This window comes from Theobroma cacao, chromosome 7 (assembly GCF_053813885.1).
Source record: "Theobroma cacao isolate CCN51 chromosome 7, ASM5381388v1, whole genome shotgun sequence".
Taxonomy (NCBI): domain Eukaryota; kingdom Viridiplantae; phylum Streptophyta; class Magnoliopsida; order Malvales; family Malvaceae; genus Theobroma; species Theobroma cacao.
In genome coordinates this window covers 476,253-496,333 of record NC_142645.1, presented here as the reverse complement: position 1 = coordinate 496,333, position 20,081 = coordinate 476,253, and the positions used below count along the sequence as shown (strand labels likewise).

The window sequence follows — 20,081 nt, the reverse complement described above, 5'->3', positions numbered from 1 at the left end:
TAAAAAATTTAACTTCATTCATAACAACTTAAAATTTACAGAAAATTTCTTTGACAGCAAAATTGTCAAGAAGATCTAATAGAACATATATGAACTTGTTTCACATCACACACTTAGGAGCATACGACGACCCTCAGCACTAAGCTTTGCAGCTTGCAGCGGCTTCTTTCTGGATGCTTTCAACTGCTTCAACCTCTGCTCTATCCTTTGGCGAGAGTCTCCTTGTACTCGTTGTTGTCTAGCAAAAGTTCTGGCTATCTCTGGGTTGTACTTAGATTGGGGACGTACTGTATAAACAAGTGAAGCTGTTTCGGGCCTTGTAACGTGTTGCCTCATAGAAGATGGTCGAGAACTTAGCTTCTGCTCCTTAGAGACATTGACGTCCAAATCACAAGCCTTTACTTCCACCATTGGAGGTTTGGTCACAGGCTTTTTCATCACGGGAACATGGATATCATCATCATTTCTCAGGTCAGAGTACCTTGCACTCCTGTTGAAGATGACTCGGCTCCATCTGTCGATCAAATCCTTAGCGACCCTTCTGTTGGAAACTGTTTCCTCGTCATATTTCGATAGGAACATAATCGCCCTTCCAAGACCGCTCCTCTTGAACTGCTCTCGTCTGTAATCTTGCTCTAAATCGATCGGAAAATCTGCCAGGATGTTCAGAACTGCTCCACGGATATTGGCATTGGCAGGCTGCCGTCAGGAAGGGGCTCTAGCCACTTCTTCAAGAGGGTAAGAACCCCATGATCCAAGAACTGAAGCTGAAAGTTCTTCTTGGACAAAACCTCGGTGAGAAATGGCAACTTCTTGAGCTTGTTGATGGCAGGTTGGCCTTCTCTGTTGAGTTGTGCATCGTCTTCAGGAACGATCGTGAGCTCAGCCAGTACTTTCTCGACAAACAGGCTGATTTCTTCAGAACTTTTCTCGACCTTCCTCCTCCTCTTGACAGCATCGAACACGGCATTGATTTCTGGATCCTCCTTCCCTCTCTCCCTCTTCTTTCCTTCCACAACGCTCTGCTTCTTCATGACGCAATCCTTCCGGAAAAAAGGGTTGTCACCCATCACACTGATCATAAAACTGTAAGATTCTTTCTTTAACTTTGCAATGTCACACTGCTTTCAGGTTCTAGCATTAACAAGTATCTATAGGTATCTGAACAATCCTTATGTAATAAGAGTTCCTAACATTTAGGAAGTTTCAATTTTCGAATAAAATTTAGAAAGTTTCAACTTTCAAATTAGAGACAAAACTCAACCCAAACTTCCAAAACATGTCAAACTCTAACACCTTCATGCTTTTGGTTCAAGCAAGGTAAAAAAGAAAGAATTAATTCAAGTTAATAAAGAAATAGTACTTACTTAAAATGACCCAGTTTTTTTCTTCATATTTTGATTAAAGTTTTTATATTATTATTATTATTTGTGTTTGATCAATGTTTAGTTGCTAATAATTGATTTATTTTGTCAATTAATGTATTAAAATTTTCATCCATTATTTTTTTAATTTTAAATTAATTTATGATATACAAGCTTAATTTCACATATGATACTATTATGCATAATGTTGAGTTATAATATTAAAAAATGTTAGTAATTTATTTTACCATATAAATAAAGAAATATTTAAATTAAAGGTTCAAATTAATTTTACTAATTTAAAACTTTTATTTATAATTATAGGAGGAAAATCCCAAAATATGGGGAAACGACATCGTTTTCCCAATTGCTTTGCCTTTTACGTATGCCTACTATACAATGAATGGGCTACCAGGAACAGGTTTCATTAGATTTCATGTACAACGATGACTCAGTGCTGGTGGTGAACAAGACAAGCTGCACCAAGTGCGGTGTGTCTAATCCAATCTCTAAGTTCGAAGATGGGGACACTGGTTTCCAGTTTGGTCGATACGGGTTCTTCTACTTCATCAGTGGGGAGCGTGGTCACTGCAAAGCTGGTCAGAAACTGGTTGTTCGGGTGATGGTGCACCCTGCAATCAGCTCTCCTCAGCCTGCACCTTCACCTCATGGCGATGATGTATCTGATCATGAAGGGGGTGCTTGGGACTCATTTTTGGGGCCGCCGCCACAGAATTCTACCATCAAGCTGACAGTTGCATGACTGCTCTTGGAGGCATGTTGGTTATGTATTTGCTGATGTAGTATACTATCTAGCATAGGAGCTGTTTTATTTGGTTTCATTCCTTCCCTCCATGGTTTATTGTATTTGATACTCTTAAACCTATTTTGTGCTTTCTGTTGTTTAATGACTGTTTCTGTCATGAATTTGGTTACAATGTAGTTTGATTTGTTGCCATTCTTTTGCTTTCTTTAGCCTTTCTGATAAGTTTATTCTGCTAAGGATTCATCTATATCTGTTGAGCAAGCTTTGAAACAAAGAAAGGAGTCATCAGGTTTCTGCATAAGATGCCATCATACGAACATCCATGCCTTGAAACTCCATGTTTTTTTTTTCACTTAACTATTTGCTCCACTTGTGAAACTAAATTCTCAGAAAGCCTTACCAGGCAAAAGACAAATCCATTCTACCTCTGGAAGGAAACAAACAGAATAGAATCTACAATTCTAGCCTCTACATTTTAGAAATTCCTCTAACATGTAAATGTGAACTAGTGTTTTGTATAAAAGAAACAGTTGAATGTTCATCATCTAATATATGGAACTACTCGACAGATCTTCCTCACAGATGTGATGTGTCTTACCACAAGTCTGTCCTCATCACTCTCTGAATCTGTAAAAACCACTAATTCTTGTGAAGAACTTTCACCATTGAAACGAACATAAACAAGATCTTTGAAATGCTTCCTTGTGACCTGCAGGGTCAGTTTCCTGGATTAAATCCGATGTCCTCAGTAAAGACAAGATAAAGCCATTTAAAAGATAATTCTTGTTAACACCATATATTGATGATACAGGAATGAAATGGTCTTCAAGAATGTTTCCAGATGAGAGTCACAATGAAGAAGCTGAATGTAGGAGATCAATAAAATGAGAAGACATTACAAACAGAACCAGAGAGAGATGCAACAACATTTACCACTCGTATCAGACTGAGTTGATGAGAAGTGAATCCATTCAAACTCAGAGCAGGACGCGTCTTAAAGAAAAGTGGTTGAAATTGTTGATTCAAGTCATTTGAAGCCCCTTGATCTTGAGGCCCTCTACTCCTATTCTGTAGCAACTTATCACGCCGTTCACTCAATCTTTTCTTCATTCTTTCAGTGAAAAGAACATCTGCCACTCTGACCAAGGGTACGTCCATAATCTTAGCTCATGACAACTTTGATCTTTGAGCAATCCAAATTTGATGATTAGATTAAAAGACTTAGCTCAAAAATTGGATGAACATGCACAAGAATGACTACAACAAGCGAACACCAATAGTATCAGTGACAACATAATCATAAGAGTCACCATTGTACCTGATAACTGCACATTAAAACTGTAACAGCAGCAGCAATTCTCTTTCATATTATATTTTTGGGAATGTTTGAACCAATCTAAATAGAGAAATCCATGACAGCAAGCTCTAGCGCTTACTCTTTGGGAGACAACACACACAAATGATTTCCAGAGGCTGAATCATGCTGCAATAGACTCTCAGGACTTTAGATGTCAGCTTTTGTTGTCTATCTCAGTAGCTCATAACCTTGTGCTAGGGATGATTATTAATCTCAGAATGTTCAGAAAACACAAAGCCGAACGCGAATATTTTATATTTTGATTAGATTGTAGGGAAACGAAAAACTAGAGAATCTACTCATGACAATGGAAAAGACAGACAATGTTCATTCATAACAACTTAAAAATTACAGAAAATTTCTTTGACAGCTAAAACAGTCAAGAAGGTCTAATAGAACATATATCGACTTGTTTAACATCACACACTTAGGAGCACACGACGACCCTCAGCACTAAGCTTTGCAGCTTGCAGCGGCTTCTTTCTCGATGCTTTCAACTGCTCCAACCTCTGCTCTATCCTTTGGCGAGAGTCTCCTTGTACTCGTTGTTGTCTAGCAAAAGTTCTGGCTATCTCTGGGTTGTACTTAGATTGGGGACGTACTGTATAAACAAGTGAAGCTGGTTCGGGCCTTGTAACATGTTGCCTCAAAGAAGATGGTCGAGAACTTAGCTTCTGCTCCTTGGCAACACTGACGTCCAAATCACAAGCCTTTACTTCCATCATTGCAGGTTTGCTCACAGGCTTTTTCATCACGGGAACATGAATATCATCATTTCTCAGGTCAGAGAACCTTGTGCTCTTGTTGAAGATGCTTCGGCTCCATCTGTCGATCAAATCCTTAGCGACCCTTCTGTTGGAAACTGTTTCCTCGTCCTATTTCGATAGGAACATAATCGCCCTTCCAAGGCCGCTCTTCTTGAACTGCTCTAGTCGGTAATGTTGCTCTAAATCGATCGGAAAATCTGCCAGGATGTTCAGAACTGCTCCGCGGATATTGGCATTCGGCAGGCTGCCGTCAGGAAGGGGCTCTAGCCAGTTCTTCAAGAGTGTGAGAACCACATGATCCAAGAACTGAAGCTGAAAGCTTTTCTTGGACAAAACCTCGGCGAGAAATGGCAACTTCTTGAGCTTGTTGATGGCAGGTTGGTCTTCTCTGTTGAGTTGTGCATCGTCTTCAGCAACGATTGTGAGCTCAGCCAGTACTTTCTCGACAAACAAGCTGATTTCTTCTGGACTTTTCTCGACCTTCCTCCTCCTCTTGACAGCATCGAACATGGCATTGATTTCTGGATCCTCCTTCCCTCTCTCCCTCTTCTTTCCTTCCACAACGCTCTGCTTCTTCATGACGCAATCCTTCCGGTACAAAGGGTTGTCACCCATCACACTGATCATAAAACTGTAAGATTCTTTCTTTAACTTTGCAATGTCACACTGCTTTCGGGTTCTTGCATGAACAAGTATTTATAGGTATCTGAACAATTCTTATGTAATAAGAATGGACAACTTCCAGTTTGGATGGTGTAGAAGGACGAGAACTGTAATGACAAGAGCAGCCATGGAAAGGAGAGTGGGCAGAAACAGATTCAGAAAGACCGAAGAGGCGTCAAGATGAAGAAATGGTGGGAAATTTTCATAAAAATTTTTTTTAAAAATTTATTATTAATCAATTTTTATGAGTTTTTTATATTGCATTAGTAGTATCATATCAAAATTTCCCAGGAAGTTGTCAGGATTATCCAAACGGTGTCGTTTTTGGCGTTTTAGCGAAAATATATAAATAGAAACCAACTGTATAAAAAAATTAATTTCAATTAAATATTAAAAAACCTTAAATTATTATATTTTATGTAAAAAATCTTTATTTTTTTAAATTATTTTCTAAAAATTCTTAACTTTTTTATCATTCGATCTTAATCCTCTTGTATTTGTTTCCCGTTATATACAACTTATATTATGACTTAAGATTATTATCCACATAACAATTGATCATTTCATATACCAAGTCGATTATTGCGTAAGCCGTATCATATACCAAGTAGAGAAACATAACCGTCGTGTAATTTTTCATTAAAATTAAGAGTTCGTGAGCGTAAGCATTAGCATGGCTCCTCCAATGCAGCATTTCATAATCTCTTATTCATTTCATTCAACATTATTGTTTGAGGTACATAGGTTTCCATTTCATTTTCCGAATGAAGAGAAATACAAGGATTATTCCCATCTATGTTGCATTTTTTAGCTCAAATACTTCATCCTTGGAGCTTAACTTTCATTGCCTCTTTGATGGGGTCACACCTGTTTCTCATAACATCATTAAACACATTTTGAAGATTAGAATTTGGTCTACAAACTCATGCAATGCTGCACAATGTCTGGTTCTTTGGTTACATGCATCTTGCTTAGCCCTGTCGAACAACCTGGTGGAATTGTTATCCGCGATGCCCTTCTTGACATGCTCAGGCACTAATTCTTGATACAATTACCTTAGAAGTTTTCAGAATGCTTTTGAACAAATATATATATATCAAAGAGATAATCAGAATAAGGATTTTACTATCGAAGTATCGATATTCATATCAGTTGATGTTATCATGGGCAATCCGACATTTACATCATAATCAAGCATATTTCACAATGGGATGGCAACAGATTTCGTTAAATAAGGAATGCCAAGGGTACAACAAAATTGAAAAGAAAAAGAGAAGACATGTTCCAACAAGCTCGCAGCCTCATCAGGTACACGAGAAAAGTTTTACGTATTCAGCTATTCGCCACAGGTAGCATGCTTTCACCAAAGTAACAACTTGAGAAGAATTATAAAACTAAATTGCCAACTGCAATGGAAGCGATTAAGAGGACAATGTGCACCCAAGAGACAGCAAACCACCATGAGGGAACAACCATGTTAAAGCCGGCAAGAAGTGTTCCTCCTAAAGGTACCTCAGAAGAACATTTGGAATAGGGTGACAAAAATCCATCCACGCCCCAACAGTTCCTAACACTTACCAAGCATTCCCTATTTTAATCCTAATAGTAATTTAAGTGACTGAATATGAAACTAACTTAAATATTATATCATCTACGATTGCAAATCTAGCTCATTTGCCTAGACAGCATTGTCCCTGATGAGTCAACATTTGAAGCAATCTAAATGATTACTAGAAAAAGAGAGACCGATCTAAAGAAGATAAGAAGCTAAACAGAAATAAGGGGAAATATGTCTAACTAACAAACTCCAAAAAGGTTGCTATAGTCTACATAACAAACCAAATTAAAATAGACTAGAACAAAGCAATCAAGCACTAACATGAAGTGCTTTCTTAATCATACAATGGAACAATAGTCTAACACAATATCTCCTCTGATCTTGAAAGCCTTCCCCACGTGCTACAATTAGAAGACTTCTAGTACTTGTGAGAAAGTGCCTAATGATTCACAACGCAGATCTAAAGAAAACTGTATGGAACTTCTATGGCAAATAGTAAGCAACTGCATCACAATGCCTGCATTCTATCTTGCATATGGATGGTATCGACTACTGCTACTATAGCCTCCCCTGCCATAAAGCCCACCTGCTCCACCATAACTAGCACCAGGACCAGAGTCATAACCACCACCATAGCCTGAACCTGCATAACTGCCATAAACATCACCTCCTCGGCCATAGCCACCTACACTGCTTCCACCATAACCCCCAGCAAAACCACCAACATAGTGTCCAAAGCGGCTAGAATAACCAAGGGAAGATTCACCCCGGTAGCCTCCTAAACTACTGGGTCCAAACCCCCCATAACCTCCAAATTCACCACCACCACCACTACCATATCCATAACCAGTACCAAGTCTACCACCAAGACTCCCAGGTGTCCTATAAGGACCTGGACCAAACCCTCCATCAAAACCCCCATATGAACCACCATACCCACCAAAGCCATCATCATAAGAACGGCCCCTAGAGTTACTACCATATGCGGGAGCAGGTGGTGGGTTTGAGGCTTTCTTTGGTTCAGCTTTCTTGATCTCCACCTACAACAAAGCAACTTAGTTAACCTAAGGTTGGCTGCATGTAAACTAAATTGATAGCCCTTTTCCTTGGGAGATCTATTCCTGTATCAATCTCCATCTAAGATTAGAAACATAAACCACTGCCACTGGGGTAGTTTATGTGATCAGGTACTAAAAATTAAGTAAACTGACAACCCTATTATTGTGAATATGATGAATGGGGAATGCAATAATGCAAACTCCATAACAGACATAAACCTGTTTACATGCTGATTCCTTGGAAAATATGTCCAATTTCACTACACTTACCTGGGTACCCGCCATATCAATCATATTCCCTTTTGATAACAAATCATCTACAACTTCTTCACTGTCAAAAATTATAAAGCCAAATCCACGAGACCTATTGGTTGCATGATCACGAATAATCTGATGCTCCATCACTTTCCCATAATTGGAGAAGAAACTCCTAAATTCATCTGAATGACAAAAGCACCACTCAGAGAAAGATGTATACTAAACAACACATTGTCATAGTCAATCTACTGTGAAAAGACAACATCTAAGACTCTGCATCCATACCTTCTGTGACTGAGGATGGTATACCACCGACAAATATCTTTTTCGTCTTAAAATCCTTTGAGTGACTAGAGCCTTTAGGAATTGTCCTCTTTATCTCAACCTGCTTCAATTTGATCTCGTAAGCATCTTCCTTAATTTGTTTAATACACACGCGCACGCACACACACAAAAACCATTATTTCATAGTTCTATTGACCAAAAATTTTCATCAGCATCTCAATTAGGCTACATATTTCAAGGATCAGCTAGTTGATAACACAACATTCTAACTCTATATTCGGCTTTACCACAATTGCTTAAAACCACAAAATTTACCTCATTAAACATTAACTCAACCATATATATGTAACACTATTATACACTATCCGCAAGAAAACATGTAATGAATTTATTGTGTTGTCATCTAATACAAATATGGTTTACCTGTTTTCCATTGATGATATGGTCCTCCTCAATGACCTTATCAACAACAGAAGGATCAGCATATGTAATAAATCCAAAACCGCGAGGCTGACCAGTGTATCTATCTTTCATAATTACCGAATCAATTATCTCCCCATACTTTGCAAAGTACTTATTAAATTGAGCTACAGATCCATCAATACAATAGCATTAGTAAAAAAAAAAAAAACACCAAATTAAATAATTAATTACTCATAACAAATAAAACCCCATTAAATCTAATAATCAAAAAAATTAAATCCAATCCAGTTTTTTCAAATTCATATCTAGCTCCTTTTAATTCAACGAAAAAATATAAAAAAATCAAAAGGAAAAATAAATATAAAGCCTCACGAAAGGTAGTATCTTTGGCCAATCCTCCGATAAAAATCTTCCTGCAAATTCGAAAAAAAAAAATCAAAACTTACAATAAAGAAAGAGAGAATAGAAATATTCAGCAATTTCCTTTCTTATTTCCTCTCAAATTTTCTCGGGAACCAAACAGGGGCAAAATTAAATGGAATCGAGAGGCGAGAAACAGAGAGATTCTAACCCAGGGCTAGCTCCATCGCCACTAAAGGGGTTATCGTTCCTGGATTTGGAACCCATGGGGGTAAAATCGCTTTGCTTGTTTCTGCAATTTGGGGGAAATTGAAAGGGGCATTTAGGGTTTTATAACAAGAGGATGTGAGTGGGCATATAAAAGGAGGATGCTTTTTTTTGAAATGACTGTTTTGCCACCGAATAAATGAGGAATGGACATATATATCCACCGACTTCTCTGGCTGCCACGTAGGATTCCAGGATAGCGACATGTTTGAAGTCCGGGGTTGTCCTGTCGGCTGGATTGGCTTTAAGGTATCGGATTTATGGGCCTTTGTCTAAATTATCAAATGAAAACATTAATGTATAATTATATCTCAATATTTGATCGGTTCGATTTTAAAACTTTAAACACCAAATTAATCAAATTTTTATGAAAAAAATCGAATCGATCGAATCATACTCTAAATCCAAAATAATCAAAATTGACTTAAAGTTGATCGTTTCAATTGTAGATTTTGAATTAAAAATCAATTAAGATAATCAAATAAATCAAATTAATTTTAATGTAAATATTTTGTTGGTTCGGTTTTTAACCTTCAAACACTAAATTAATCAAACTTTCATAAAAAGTAATTGAATCATAGTCTAAAACTGAAATAATCAAAATTGACTTAAATTTGACTAATTTGATCTATTTAACCGTAAACTTTGAATTAAAAATCAACCAACATAATCGACTAAATCGAATCATTTCTAATGTAAACATTTGATCGGTTCCGTTTTTAAATTTCAAAACCCGAAACAATCAAATTTTTATGAAAAATAATCAAATTGGTTAAATCATACACTAAAATTGAAATAATCAAAATTGACTTAAATTTAATTAATTTGGATTGTAAACTTCAAATTAAAAATCAATTGAAATGATCGAATACATCAAATCAAGTGACTAATTAAAGTCGAAACCGAACCACAAATAAACGAATTCAATTGATTTTGATGTATTTATTCAATTGAAATCAATTAATACTCACTTGTACATATAGCTTATAAGTGTAATCATAATCATGTATAATAAGAATCAATATAAAATCCGAATGTCTTTAAATTTTATTCTTACTTATAGCTCACAATAATGGGTTTGACTTTATATAGAAACTTTATCAATATATCTAATTTGACTAACTCGAAATAAACAATCAAAAGAACAACGTTTACTTTTTGTATTTCGAACAATATAATTTATGATTTTATTTACTTTTTTACTAAGATAATTGAAATTGACGTCTTAAAATTAATCGATCATAAAATGAATTTCCTCCTCGATAGTTTTGATTTCTTGATCTCTTTATCAGGTTTTGATTTCTTGAACCTTTGAATTTTCAAGAAAATTTACCATTATGGAAACATATATTACATGAATATATAAAAAATTATATTAATTTTCTACAAAGCACATGTTATAGAATAAACTCACTCAATGTCCTTTCTTTAAATATTCATATTTTTCTAAATTTTAATTTTTAAAATTATCTATTATAATTTAAAAAATTATTTTATAATATAAATCTTTAATATTTTTTAATAAAAAAAAGTAAAAAAATTATAGAAAAATAAAGTTGTACTATATAAAAAATAAAAGAATTAGATAAATGAAAGAACTTTATTTTGAGATATCTCTAAAAAAAAAAGAAATAAACTAAACTAAAAAAAATTTTCCACAATAGGTGAATTTAGCTTCCTTGAGCCTGTATTCACTTCCCCCACTTTCTATATATATATATATATATATAATATAGAGACAAGAACCCTACTATTCTCTCTTAGCATTAATCAACATCAATAAAAAAGAAGAAAAACCCAAAAAAATTTGTATAGCATACTTTTTTTTTTCACTATTATTCATCTTGAATTATGCCCTACTTGTTAGAACTATAAATACATAACCAATTCATTACGGGTTTTTTTTTTTCCTTTGTTTTCTTTCTTCTCTCCTTTGTCCATTTCTCTGTTCTCTTTTCTCACTTTGCTACCATGAGCAGCAAAGGTGGCGGCGGCGGCGGTGGTGGACGTGGAGGTGAGGGGTCAGGGGTTTCGATCCCAGACAATGCAAAGAAAACGATCCAAAGCATAAGGGAGATCACAGGGAAGCAACACAGCGATGAAGAAATCTATGCAGTGCTCAAAGAGTGCTCTATGGATCCTAATGAAAGTGCCCAAAAGCTTCTTTATCTGGGTAATAATCAAGACTTTGATGTTTTTGGTTTCTTGGGTACTTTTTGTTTTCTTTGCTGTGTTTTTAAGGGTTTTTCTGGCTTCTTTTTTAGGGTTTTATGGTTTCTGAGGGTTTGGTGGGTTTATGATCTATTGTTCCTGTGTGGGTTTGGTGTTGAAGAAGTGAAGAAAGTTGGGATTTTTGAGGGGTGGGGTTTTGCTGCTTTCTCATGTTCTTTTGCTAATGGAAAGTGGATTGGGCATTGTTTGGTTTGTTGGTTTCGTGCTTTGTGTTGGAAGAGTGAAGAAAGTTGGGATTTTGAGAGGTGGGCTTGGCTTGATTTTGGTTGTTTTGCTAATGGAAAGTGTTTGCACTGTTTGGATGTTTCTTGGTTGCTGGGAAAAGGGAGTAGATTAAAGAAATTCAAGATATTTAATAATGTGTGTGCTTAGCTTTATTTATCCTGTGTAGCACTCTGCCAATTTTTTTCCAATCTTTGTCCGTTTGATTTGAGGTTTTAATAACTACTAGTAATTTTCACCCGCATAATCTGATAATCTTTTTTAAAGTAACAAATCTATATTCTAAGAGTTAAAGTTTCAACGTTTCATCCTAGCTATGGTGGTCTATGATAGATAGAAGATTCTTTTAGGCAAAAACCACTGCCTTTAAGGTAAATGCATGCAAATGTGTGGAACGAAGCTTCTTTTTTAAGGGATTTTCTGATTGTGTTAAGTGCATACTGTGTTTTTGCTTAATGTATATCGCAATTTACTTATTGACAGTATGGCTGTTAATTTGTTTGGTTTGCAGATACATTTCATGAGGTGAAAAGAAAACGCGTTAGGAAAAAGGAGGCAAGTGTTCTTTTCCTTTCCAACTGGTGAAAATAGAATTTTTCTTCATTTTGATCTTCTATTCTTTGCGATTACCAATTATAGACAAGTTTTCCACTGCAGTTATGATTTTGGTTTTCAATGATACTATTGGTTCTATAATACTTTATTCTGTTTGGTGTTTGCTTGGTAGCAACTATGCCAGTGTCACAATAAGGAGAAAAAAATATACTGAACTGATGTAATGTGTTAAGAGTATTGCTTACTCAAATTTGGTTTTAAAGGATTTTTTTTCATTGAGTTTTGCTTTAGTTAGCTTAGTGAATTGTGAATTATAACTCAATTCTTCTTTGATGCAGACAGCTAATATGATGCAGACAGCTGGTACACAGGGACGAGGGGGCCGGGGCAGTCGGGGGAAATATTATACATCAGCTGGTAAAGTTCTGAGGTTTTTTTTTCTTCCTTTTCAATGTATGCGGCAATATATGAATTTAACTTGTTTATCTGTAAGTTGCTCATCTAACAAGCGTTGTTCTTTAAGATGCTGGAGGTGGAAGGAATGCATCCGCTCGAAGGGAGAATGGGGTTAATCATACCTCAGATAGGGGTTCTATGCCTTTGTCAGTTTCTCAGAAAGCGAAAAGTAATGCAGCACCTCAGACGACAAAGTAAATATGCATAAGGATATTACTTTTTGTATCTCAATCTGACTTAATTGGTTACCTCTAGAGAATGCTGTTACATCTTAGCCTAAATTTTGTTTCGTTCTATTGCAGAACACCTACTGCTATACCAAATGGCACTACAACTTTACCAAATGGGAGCTCCAGTGATGGACGTGGATCCCAATTGTCTGCAGGTGGTGCTAGTAATGAAACTAAAGATGGCTTTTTTGCAAACAAGCTAGTGACTGTTTCAGTGCAACCAGCTGTCCTAGAACCTCCTGCCCCCATTCCTGCTCAGTCCTTTGGCTCTCTGATCAAAGATCAAGAGAAGTCCACATCAAATTCTAATCCCTCATCAACTTCTGCCACTTCAACATCCGTGTCTGGTGTCTGTTCATCTGCTGCAGATCCTGTGTTGGCACCAACCGTGTCCCGTCATGCTGGTGCTGTGAGTACAATAAAACATGAAATTGGAAACCCACAGGAAGCTGCTGAAGTAAACCATACTCAAGGAAACAAACATGTTTCCCATGATATTAATGTATCTAAGACTGAGAAAGCAGCCTCTGAGGTTCCAAGCTCAATGCCTGGAAAGAAGGCCCTGAGCAAATCAAAGGTTGCTGAACAGGTTCAGCAGCCCAAGACCATAGAGCCCTCCTTATTGCAAGGTATTACCTCTTTTTTTATGATTTGGGATACCATAAAATGTAGCATTTTATGTGATTGCTGTGTATTTTTTTGTCTCTTTTTTTTACCTCCTTTTGATGTACAATATTCTATTTTGAAATGCAAATTCTTGTGTGGGAGGCCTCTGTTTTTAGTCCCTTCACTTTGGCAGTTGGTAGGTATAGTAGTTGTGGTGCATGGGTTTGTTGTCCTTCTTCGTATTATGGGAGAAAGGATAAAAAATTCCTTTGGAAATCTTGCTTAACTTTTTTTAATCTTCTTTGCATTGCAAGCTGTTTCTAGGTTTTGCACCCATTTGTTGCACTTTAGACTGCCTTATTTTTTTCTAATGTTTTTGCTTCTTTTTGAACAATAATAACTAAGTTCTTATTCTAAGCATAAGTGTTGGTAATTTATTCATTTATTGTTCTCTAATATTATCTGCTTTTGAAGCATCCTTTACCTAGATATTGATGTAAAAAATCTTATACTTTAAGGTTGTCTTTCTGAACTTTTTGGTGGTTTTACATTTTATTGGAGATTTCACTTGGTACTTGTTCCTGAAACAGTGGTCACATCTGAGGTTGCAGCTGTCACCGTTGAAGACAATTCTCAATTACTTCCTGATTCAAATGTTCCCAATGGTCAACATGTTACTTTTCCCACCCACTTCCAAGTCTCTGAAGCATTAAAAAATGGCTTAACTTTTGGAAGTTTTGATGCTAGTTTTGGACAAGGAACAAAACATGATAACAGCACTAGTGTGGAGATTAACTCTGCATGCCCTGTTGAAACTTCTCATGGTAGTGATGAAACTGCTGGAGAGCCATCTTCCAGGTTGGTGGACGTTATAGTTTTGACTTATCCAAATTTATATTTTGTCTGATGTATTACTTTTCTTCTGCTGGAAAGTATCTAATGATTCCAGAAATCATTTTTTTCCATCTTAACATTTAGTTTTGAGGTGTTGCTGGTGTGTTAGTTTTAATTTCTTTTGTAACTTATTAAAGCTATTAGATGAGCCATGGGGTGACTGGTAATGGAGCCCTAGTGTTTTGTCGTCCAACCTTTTTTGAAGAATCAAACAAGAAATAATTAATCTGTTGTACCTTCTGGTGGGATTACTGAGGAAAAGCATGTTTGGATGAATGTCCTTAGTTATAAATGCAGCTAATTTGCTATTGATATATACTGCTAGAGTATTTGGGATCTTTATGTAGTGTTCCTAGTAATCTATTTTGTTTCTTACTATTTTAGATCTTATTCGGCCTTTATGATTTATGCAGTAGCCAAGGCATATTATCAGCTGTGGAAGGGGATAATTCTGATCGACCACAATCTCCTTCTGAGTTTGAGAAAGTGCCAGAATCAGATGGCAATATTTCATCTGATGCAGACTTGAAAGGCAACCATTCAAAGCAAGAAATGCATTTGCACCCAGAAGTTAATCAGAGTGTCATTCCAAATGTCCCAAGCTATGGGTTTGGTTTCATTCCAGCATCAGCAAGCCACCTTGCACAGTTTGATGGACCTGACGCTCGGGCACCTGATGCTTCTCGCCTTATAAACTTTGCTGTAAGCACTTGCTTCTTTGTCGCAACTGTCATATTTTTATTGATTTAATTGGTTATAGTACCCCACCATGATTCATACATATTAAAAATCCTTTTCATCTTCTCAGGTGGCTTATAGTGTGCTTTCAAAAAATAGTTCTAGTACTTGGCATTTCCTTTTTTTGTATTTTCTTCAGCCCTTACTGTCTTTAATAGTTTATATACGCAATTACTGAAATCATTTTATAGTTTATAGTGCTTAAGTAGAGTGGAATAGGACGAGAAAAAGTTATCATACATCCCTGTGAACTTCAGAAAATTAACTTGTATTCTTTTGTTTTGTCATATTAACATCAAATGTTGGCCTATGCTTTATGCTATTATAATTATGTGCTTCTTAAACTTAATTTGTCCAATTTGTAGAGTGGGAATTCTCCAGCTCCATCTGGCAGTTCAACACCACCTGTTCAGAGCTCTGTTGCTGCAGCCCCACAAGCAGTTCACCTTTTCAGGCAGCCATTTCCCCCTAATTACTTTCCTTATCCCCACTATCTTCCACCTTTTTATATGCATCCGATGCAACAATATTTAAACCCCAGTGGGCTCCCCCAGCAGCCTTCAACTGGCAATGTATACATGCCACCTGGGGCAGCTGCACCTGGGGTCAAATTCCCTCTTCCGCAGTTCAAGCCTGGAACGAATGCAGGAAATCCTGCTCACCTCACAATCCCATCTGGCTACGGTCCATTGACTTCTCCACCTCTTGGTTTCAATATATCTGTCCCATCAGCGACCTCTGGAAGCTCTGGCAGTAAGGAGGATCTTGCAGTGTTGCAGTTGAAGGAAAATCATATATACACAACAGGACCACTGGTTGGTTTTGCTTTCGTTTCCTTATACACTTTTCTTAACCATTTTCTATTAAAAGTGTTTTACTGTGATGTATAATGATCATAGTTATGGGGTTCTTCTTTTAGCTTAAATGCGAATAGTATTTTATTATGTTTTCCACAGTATTTCTATTAGCAACTACTAAGTTAATATTAACACTATGTTTTGGGGTTTTTTTTTTTGGCAGAACGAAGGTTCAGCTCTCTGGATGCCTGCACCAGGGCAAGATTTATCCAACTTGCAGGTTAATTCTTTGTACAACCTCTCTCTTCATGGCCAACAGGTTCCTTTCTCTCCAGCACAGGCTGGTCATGGGGCCTTTGCTGGACTTTATCAGTCACCACAAACAATGGCTGCTCCTTCCAATGTTAATACCCTGCTACAGCAGTCTCAAGCCATGGCTGCAGCTGTCGAAACTGTGGGTCCCCCAACTGGTGCTTACCAGCAGCCTCAACATGCACAGATAAATTGGAATACTAATTATTGAACTGTTAAAATCTTGCGAGGATGCAACATAGAAACTCAGGGAGGAACTTTCGGGAGGGTGAAACTGTTGCCTGCTTTTTGGAGTGTAAATATTAAAGGCATCTCAGATTTATTAGGGTAATGTCTGGTGGGGAAATATGTTGCCGACTTGTTTTGCCCGTTTTCTTTTTTGCTATCTTTCCCCCATTCCTTTTAGTGTTGTCCTGGGTAGCAAACTTTTTGCTATTTCTATTGGAACTTATTATTCTCATAAGATACTCTATAGGAATTGAAGAGGTCAATAGATTAGGTGGGATTTTGCCACAATTTTTCCTTTCTAATGTCTCACCTGTATATTAAATTTTGAATAGGGAGGAAAGATGATACAAGCTGTAATTGGTATATGAGAAGGTGCTTCTAGTTTCTTTGATTGACTGATGGCCATATTTAATGAAAAAGCTACCTAGGTGTTGTCATGTTTTATGCTTTTATTCCATCATCATCATCATCAGTTTCCTACATGAAATGGTTGAAATCAAATTTTCTTTGCTACATCTATGTTTGTCTCTAGCAAAATGGACAGAGAAGAAATGGAGGTGAAAGTGAATACAGTTTGCATTAAATGGTTCATCTTTAACTTTCAAAAAAAAAAAAAAGATTCAACTTTGGTTTGTTTATTAAGGCCATTAAGAAGTGTTTTTTGAATATTTATGGGATAAATTGAGATAAGTGATCAAGGGTCTGGACTTGTTTAAGATACTTAAAGCTTATTAATTTATTAAGATGTATAATATTTATGTTTATAAAGTCAAATATTTTTCTTATTTATCCAATTAGAGATTTCGTAACAATGACAATTAATTAAATTATTGGATTGGTTTGAATGGATAATTAAATTGCTCATTTATCCAAAGACAAAAAGGTCTTGATTGACTGAACCTACTTCCCAAGGCTTTATTACCCCATGATACAAATGAAGCAAGCAACTCAATTCTTTCCAGTGAAATTGAATAAACAAAGCACTGAGTTAAACAAATAATCAATTAGAAAACATTCATGTGTGGGGAAAAAAAGTTGAAAACTTCTGTCAAAAGTACAAAAGAGAGAGCACTTGGTTTTAGATTGTTATGGTCATCAGACATAACAACCAGGAATCAAGGCATCAAAGAACCAAAAAACCAGGCATCAGCCTCATAATCACAGACTCTTGTTGACATCTGTACCTAGACCAATACAAAACCTATCAGAATAAGCATCTACCCCTGTAGAAAGATGCTTTTCAAAGAATTTCATTCTCAAGAGTCAGCATTCCACAACAGACACACCAACCAGGCCTAGATAACATGTTATGCTGTTGTATAAGTGTTTTTATTTCATAATTTGTTTAGGCCTAAATAAAATACATAAGTTATTTAGGCGTAAATAACATGTTGCTGCAGCCACACAAGCAGTTCATCTTTTTCAGGCAGCCATTAATTCCCCTTAATTACTTTCCTCATCCCCACTACCTTTCACCTTAAGTTTTGTATGCATCCATATTTAAACCCCAGTGGGCTCCCCAGGTAAATATTGCCACTAATTACTGAACCAGAGCAGTCGGGATGCAGCTCTGTGTATGCAGGATTGCGGGGTGAGTTGATGGTATAATTGATGAGGCAGCAGGTACCCACGTGGTAGTACTGAATATGCTTTGTTGATTCTTTTTAGCCAGCTGTGCTTAGTTACTTGTGTTGATAAGCTCTGTTTTCCAGGCTCCTCTGAACTCAATGGTTTTTTGGTGAAACACTGCACTGCAGGACGGGTTTATGATTGTACTGTTAAATACTGAATATGCAACGTAGAAACACATGGAGCGAGATATGCATGCCAGCCAGTAGTAGCTCTAAAAGGTAATGTAATGGAGATGTGAGAATAGTGTTGACGACCAAGTATCTGTGTTATAGGTTATGTGGTCACCATGACAGGAGTGGCACCACCACCTGCCTTTTTCCCATCTTATGAAAAGCAAAAGCAAGCTATAGAGGGAAGAAATAGGACCAAACGAGATTCTTGATTGACTGTTGCACATGCAACAATGAATAGCCCCAGCCTCCTTTGCTGAGCCATCAGTGTAAGGATTTTGTCTGTTTTCCCAACTCACTGAGCCATCAAAAGAAGCACACATGATGAAGTACTTGCAAAGAGAATTGGTTTTGGCATGGGCCATTTTCATTCAATTGTTTTTCTTTTTAGAATAAATTTGCTTAATTTCTATTTCATAATTGAAACTTTAGAAAAAAAAAAGGTTAGAATCTGCCTATATAGAGTTGCATCCTCCCTCCAATTTTCACTGTTCTGCTTTAGCTTCCATCCATGGAGTTTCATTTACTGACAACAGAGAAAAAAAATTTGTTGCACAACCTTTTGGCAGCTTGCATTTGCAGTAGGCCATTGTTGAAAAAATGGTTTCATCTTACTGTCAAGCAAAGTTAAAAGACTGGAGGTAGCAGAAATTGCAGGTTGAAGGAGGAGCAGTAATGTCGTTTTGAGGAGATGATCAAGTCGTTTTATGTTTAAAGTTGTTTACCAGTGTTTTCACTTTAGTTACCAAGTTATTTTTCCAAGTTACCGTTGGAAGTAATTTTTTATTTTGCTACACTGTGTCGTTTTGGTTGTAAAGCCGTTAGGCTTGGTTGGTTGGCTGTCTTGGGAATCTGCACACTACTATGGCTTACAGCCCATGGTTGTGGAGAAACTATGTTGTTTAACCTTACTGCATCTTCTTTCTTTTCTTTTGATTCTGGTTGTTGCTATTCTTATTGTTCTGCAGTCCAAAGTGGCATCTAGGAGATCCTACACTGAGTGGATAAAGAAGAGCACAAAGAACAGTGGCGAACTAGATGCTGACATAGAACGCATCTTAAGAGGAACTAGGGAGCTTCAGTTAGAAAGCAATTCCATTCAGGAACGCCTTCAGGTACTATGAACTGACTGCTATAGCAGCTCTTATCTTACCCTCCTTTCCCATCATTGCAGCCTCCCCGGAGGTGATGTAGTTAATGAAAGTGAAATTATATGCTGCTTTTTCCTTAAAAAGTTGATGTTTATATGCGGGGAAGTAAAGAAAGACCCTGTCAGGCGACGGGCTGCTCACTAGCATACATGAGAGCTTTGAGCAAATCTCTGAGAAAATTCTCGCGACTGATAGAATCCGAACAGAAATGGCTGACCATGAAAAGAAACTAGCAGGCATGGCTTCCTGAAGCTTAAATGTAGACAAGCTACCTACAAGCTGATCTTGATGCCATTGTGAAGGAAAATGAGTACCTGGAGCAACAACTTTGAGACAATTGAACCTACTTCTTGACACTAGAAATAAAATGTAACAGGTTCTGAGACAATTCTCATGCATCCCTAAAAAAAGAAGGCCCCAAGCATGGAAAGCAATCTTTGAGATTCCAAGTTTAATGCATGGAAAGAAGGCCCATAGCAAATCATGATTATTAGTCTTAGTGTTTCTGTTTTTATTTATTTTTTGTTATTATTATAATTATCAAGATTCTATATATGCTTTTCTCTTGTAAAGCTGTTGTTCTTTGTAAATTTGGGTCTTCTCAGCCTTGTGTAATTGCCATTCTATTAATGTATATTCAAAGAATTGGTTGATGAGAAGTCAAACATGATTCTTAATATCGATCTTAGCTAGCTACAAATCAATTCTAGATTTACTTTTTATTATCTATAT

At 36.7% G+C, this 20,081-nt stretch overlaps 3 protein-coding genes, 1 long non-coding RNA gene and 2 pseudogenes across 4 annotated transcripts; 3 read left to right on the top strand and 3 right to left on the bottom strand.

Moving 5' to 3' along the window:
- Positions 1-105: 105 nt before the first annotated feature.
- Positions 106-1,070, bottom strand: LOC18593246 (protein IWS1 homolog 1 pseudogene; annotated as a pseudogene).
- Positions 1,071-1,767: 697 nt separating this feature from the next.
- LOC18593245 (early nodulin-like protein 14) lies at positions 1,768-2,127 on the top strand. The gene has a single exon (XM_018124141.2). The coding sequence runs from the start codon at positions 1,768-1,770 to the stop codon at positions 2,125-2,127; it is 360 nt and encodes a 119-aa protein (XP_017979630.2).
- Positions 2,128-3,880: 1,753 nt separating this feature from the next.
- LOC18593244 (protein IWS1 homolog 1 pseudogene) lies at positions 3,881-4,924 on the bottom strand (annotated as a pseudogene).
- A 1,192-nt stretch (positions 4,925-6,116) lies between these two features.
- Positions 6,117-9,218, bottom strand: LOC18593243 (RNA-binding (RRM/RBD/RNP motifs) family protein). Its single transcript, XM_007020372.3, has 6 exons — positions 9,071-9,218; positions 8,872-8,912; positions 8,500-8,663; positions 8,077-8,176; positions 7,804-7,973; positions 6,117-7,515 (listed from the first exon to the last, which is right to left on the bottom strand). Exons 1-6 carry the CDS (start codon positions 9,124-9,126, stop codon positions 7,000-7,002), a joined length of 1,047 nt encoding a protein of 348 aa, XP_007020434.2. The 5' UTR covers positions 9,127-9,218; the 3' UTR covers positions 6,117-6,999.
- A 1,655-nt stretch (positions 9,219-10,873) lies between these two features.
- Positions 10,874-16,833, top strand: GIP1 (GBF-interacting protein 1). Its single transcript, XM_007020370.3, has 9 exons — positions 10,874-11,299; positions 12,092-12,135; positions 12,474-12,552; positions 12,659-12,785; positions 12,894-13,450; positions 14,018-14,285; positions 14,735-15,023; positions 15,425-15,874; positions 16,080-16,833. Exons 1-9 carry the CDS (start codon positions 11,098-11,100, stop codon positions 16,377-16,379), a joined length of 2,316 nt encoding a protein of 771 aa, XP_007020432.3. The 5' UTR covers positions 10,874-11,097; the 3' UTR covers positions 16,380-16,833.
- A 1,001-nt stretch (positions 16,834-17,834) lies between these two features.
- Positions 17,835-20,008, top strand: LOC18593241 (uncharacterized). Its single transcript, XR_001928865.2, has 3 exons — positions 17,835-18,019; positions 18,109-18,246; positions 19,167-20,008. It is a non-coding gene; the product is annotated as an uncharacterized LOC18593241 (long non-coding RNA).
- Positions 20,009-20,081: the final 73 nt, after the last annotated feature.

Coding starts and splice junctions, on each gene's coding strand:
- LOC18593245 (XM_018124141.2), top strand. CDS start 1,768: ATGGGCTACCAGGAACAGGTTTCATTAGATTTCATGTACAACGATGAC.
- LOC18593243 (XM_007020372.3), bottom strand. CDS start 9,126: ATGGGTTCCAAATCCAGGAACGATAACCCCTTTAGTGGCGATGGAGCT. Junction 8,913..9,070: donor GGCGATGGAGCTAGCCCTGG/GTTAGAATCTCT, acceptor TCGAATTTGCAG/GAAGATTTTTATCGGAGGAT. Junction 8,664..8,871: donor GGCCAAAGATACTACCTTTC/GTGAGGCTTTAT, acceptor ATGGATCTGTAG/CTCAATTTAATAAGTACTTT.
- GIP1 (XM_007020370.3), top strand. CDS start 11,098: ATGAGCAGCAAAGGTGGCGGCGGCGGCGGTGGTGGACGTGGAGGTGAG. Junction 12,136..12,473: donor AACGCGTTAGGAAAAAGGAG/GCAAGTGTTCTT, acceptor TCTTTGATGCAG/ACAGCTAATATGATGCAGAC. Junction 14,286..14,734: donor GCTGGAGAGCCATCTTCCAG/GTTGGTGGACGT, acceptor TGATTTATGCAG/TAGCCAAGGCATATTATCAG.